The sequence below is a fragment of the Cyprinodon variegatus genome, unplaced genomic scaffold (genome assembly GCF_000732505.1).
Source record: "Cyprinodon variegatus isolate N-32 unplaced genomic scaffold, C_variegatus-1.0 Scaffold813, whole genome shotgun sequence".
Classification (NCBI taxonomy): domain Eukaryota; kingdom Metazoa; phylum Chordata; class Actinopteri; order Cyprinodontiformes; family Cyprinodontidae; genus Cyprinodon; species Cyprinodon variegatus.
The window spans coordinates 42,854-47,047 of NW_015151266.1; the positions used below are offsets into that span (position 1 = coordinate 42,854).

General features: G+C 42.4%; 1 protein-coding gene across 1 annotated transcript in view; it reads left to right on the forward strand.

Moving 5' to 3' along the window:
* braf (B-Raf proto-oncogene, serine/threonine kinase) overlaps positions 1-3,851 on the forward strand; it is a 46,629-nt gene extending 42,778 nt beyond the window's left edge. Inside the window, exon 19 of the mRNA XM_015396683.1 lies at positions 602-3,851. Coding sequence (XP_015252169.1) covers positions 602-624 — 23 coding nt within the window. The 3' untranslated portion in view covers positions 625-3,851. The remainder of the gene's footprint in view (positions 1-601) is intronic.
* Positions 3,852-4,194: the final 343 nt, after the last annotated feature.

Consider the following 4,194-nt stretch of genomic DNA (forward strand, 5'->3'; position numbering starts at 1 on the left):
TCTGGGACGTCAGGCAGACGCTGGATAAATCATCAAGGTGAGACAGTAAGGTGAGCCTAAATTAGTTGATGATTTTTTTCAATAATCGATTAATCCAATTGTTTCAGCCCTAAAGACAGTATAAGTAATTTTACCCCTCCTTATACAAAAAAAGGCATTGTTTATCTCAATAAACAAACAATAAAAAAAAAGAAAGTGTCTGAAACTGAAAACACTCAGAAACAGGCTGCAGGTTTTTATCAATTATCTGCGTCCTTCAGGCCAACAGGAAACACATAAATGGTGAAACGGTGTGATGGAAGCTCACCAGAGGGAAAAAGTGAAAATCCTACAGATTTTCCTTTTGGTTCCTGCATGAACCCAAAGATTCTCCTCTAAGTCAACCTGCAGCTCTATTTGCTACCTGGTACTGATCGATGCAAGCAGATCTCTAAAGGGTCATTACTGGGCTTAGAATGAGAGTTACTAATTTAAATTAGGATGTTTTTATCGGCATTCATTAGATGCGTGTGTTGATTCGTATGATGGATGCACACGGAGATGAAACGCAGCGCTGAATCCTTCCAGCTTTAACACTGCTGCTTTTTTTCTGTCTTTCCAGGGGAGTTTTCTGCTTTTAAATAATAACAGCCAGCACAGCAGTCCATCTCTCATCACCCCTCCGTTTTCTTTTGGACCCTGGGATGGATTCATCGATTCCTGAGAAATAAAAGAAAGAAAAAAAAAAGGGCGTCTCACAGTGCCGGGCCGCCCCGAAGGAGATGCCTTCACTTTAGTCCCCGTCACAACGGAGAGGAAGGAAAAACACAGGATGAAGGAAAAAAAAGCAAAGATATGTGAAGCAAAGTGCGTTTGGAGGAAACCTGTGAATATTTGAGGCGAAGCTAACGGCTCTGGCTGCTGAACTGCATTTTGATGAACAGCAGATCCTCGCCAGGCGAAGGATGCCTAACGTTTCCACTCCTTACCCTTTCATCATTTCACTAGTTGTTTCCTAAAACGCAGACCGTCTGAAGAGCCGTCTGAGAGGAAAAGGTTTCCTCCGAGTTGTGCTGCAGGCTGCATCCTGTTTCTTTCAGATTTTGTGATCTTAGTTCTTAAAAGAAAACAAATCCTCACATGCTCTCACCTTTGGACCTGAAAAGCTAACCTGGTGATAAAGAACAGTTGATTATGTCTACAGGATTTTTAATTTCACAGTTTTAGGCTCCTAGAAAGGTGGGTTTTTTCAAGCATTCAATGCTCTGCCCTGTTTCTCAGCAACTTGTTGCTTTTTTGTTTGTTCTTTTATTTATAGCCTTTGGGATATTCTCTCCACATTTCCCTCAAACAATCTGGAGTCCACCAGCGACGCAAACATTTAACCTTTTAAAAAACGACTTTTTAAACTTTAAGAACCAACAAAACGCCACATTTCTAAACCAGCTTTGAGCTTCTTAGCTGCTAATCTTCCACTGGTTGATGATCCGTTGCTGTATTGGCTGTAGATCCACCAACTGACTCCAGATTGATGAAAAACTGGAATGCAGGTCTTTAAGTCTTCACGGTTTGCTTTTCCCCAGAGCAGGGTGGGCTTGGAGTGGACGGGTGAAGGTTTGGAAGCGAAGGCCGTGTACAGCTGTCGTGTCTTTGGGCTTCCAGGTCGTTCCTAAACCTTTTTTTTGTTCTTTCCTTTCTGCTCTGGGTTCAAATGTTGGCCCAACATGTTGAGAAGTTCTGTTAATTCTGAAGAAACTTTGAGTCTCTTCTTTTTTTTCCAACTAATGCTACATCTTTCATTCATTGTGTGAAAATTTGAAGGTGTTTATTTATGAAGGGGTTCCTTGAAGTTGGTATCACATTTGTTTGCCTTCTACTGTACAGGCAGGCCTGCAGATTCTGACATATTTATAAGATTTTTCTTTTTTTCTTTTATTGAGGTCCAAATATTTTGGTTTAGAATAGCAGTCTTTGTTTTGATGCTTGTTTTAGTCTTTGTGACCTTTGCTTGTTGTTTCTAGAGAATCTGCCTTCCCCTTTTTCCAGGAACAATGACTCTATTTAAGTGCCACTTAGAGAGTGGTCCCCAGGAGCTGGACTGTGAAGATGATGTTGAACAGGCTCACAGATGCCGTTTAACAAGTGGAGTCCAACACAGCACAAAAAGCTTTCAGCCTTCATGTCGGCCTGTTATTTGCACTTTGTTTTTCCTTATTTTGCTTTTCATCCTGTTTTCCTGTCAAATCTTTTCTCCCGTGAAGTGAATATGGTCGCTAAATAAAGCCGCCATACGACTGTGAAACATCTGTAAGATTATTGCTGTGTCCTAACAGCTGCTCAGTGCCGTTATGTTCAGCTTCAAATGACCAAACAGAATCCGAACTCCAGATCTAAAGCTGGCAGCTCAAGGAAAAAGGCTAAAAGCATCAGGTTCAGCTTGGTGAAGCATTATGTCTTTAATGTGAAGGAAAATATGGCGGAGTGTTCTCTACTGAGGCTTTGTCTAATACAGGGGTCGGCAACCCTGGAGCCGCAAAAAAAAAAGTTTTCTATAAGCCTTGTATGGCGACACAGGCTTTAAAGCCTGGTTTATGCTCAGAAACCAGGTCGTCTGTCACCCCCCACCCCCTTCCCCAGACAACTGTAGGGGACCGCAGTGCAGAGCGGATGGAGAACTGACCAATCAGAGGCCTCCTGTCTGCTGCAATATGTTTATTTCCTGTTTGGTGCCTGGTACACCTCAGACGCTATCCCAGATACCGTGCAGAACGCTAGTGTGTAGCTCTTTGTGACGGTGTGTTGGTTTGCGCCCGCAACACGCAGCGCCACGGCCAGTCTTTGGGGAACACTCACGGGTGAGCTGTGCGTCGTCCGCCGTTGGATGAGGGGCTGTAGACGGCGAACACGCTCGTCAAACCGACACACGGACGCCCACAATCCCAGCTAGTTCGTTGTGTTGTGGCGTGGAAAAACATAGCGCAGACCACGCTTTAAAATTGGGCATAAATTAAAAATATGTGCGTCATACCTGCGACACGCTATCTGCGACGCACTGCTGCGGGAGGATAACCAGCCCTTTAGCTTATTAGCCAACTATTAAAAGGACTACGTGGGTTTAAAGATATAACAAACATTGATGACTAAATGTTTATCCTGGAGCAGATGTTACATCCTGCAAATCTGCTGATGTTTGCTGCTTTAAGTTTAAACTCCATTACAATATTAATTTATTTGGATTGTTTGCATTAATGAAATCATAGAAAGTTATATTCATTTTTATTTAGAGGATTTTGGGGGAAAAAATGGCAGAAAGTTCCCATCCCTGCATCAGAGGGCTACCTGTTGGTTCTATGGACGGTTTTCCATCTTAGCAACCAAACTAGCAGCAGTAGTGGAGTATAGAGATGCAATCCACTTGTTAAATCTATCTTTGCTCTCCTCTAATTTATCCAGAAGTTCTGGAATCACACTTTTTCTCTCCCTCCCAGCTTGATGGTGGGCTGCAGATGTAGTCTTCCCTGGAAATGTCTTTCCTAATGACTCTTTTATTATTTGATAACATTCAAAGCAAACATGCAGGCAATCCTTCCTCATTGGTAATGAAAGCAAATGATTCGCTGCCTTCTGCTCTGAATCCTCTGTTCTCATCAGCCATCTTCCTTTTTTCCCCTTTGGGATCCGTGGTCTGAGACACACCCACTGCTTTGTCTACATCAGCCACCTGCCTGGCGCTGCGCCGCGCTGAAACCTGCTGCAGGATATGATGCTAATCTTTTTGACAGAGATGTTTACCTTTATTGTTTAAATTTAGTTATTATACAAATATTTAAAGACTTGAAAAACATGCTGAATTTTAGTTTGACCTCCTTCACACCATGTTGAAATGAAAAAAAATCCTTTTCCATTTTTATACATTTTTGCGGTTTTGGAGCCGCTGGTTGCCGACCCCTGGTCTAAGTTGACTGAAAGTATTGCAGGTTAGGGAGCATTAAGAGAGGTTTTCTTTTAAGGGAAAGTAATAATTTAGAGTCAGAACCCCATCATCGTAGAAGGTTAAACGGGTCAAATATGACATCATGGATCCTTTCATTGTAAAGAGCGTTTGGAGCTGCGCACCTCCACAACAGACATGCACCTGTATATATATACCTGTTTCATGAAGGACTGCAAAGCTTTGCCATCTGATGAAAAAAAAACACCCTTCTGACTGAACAT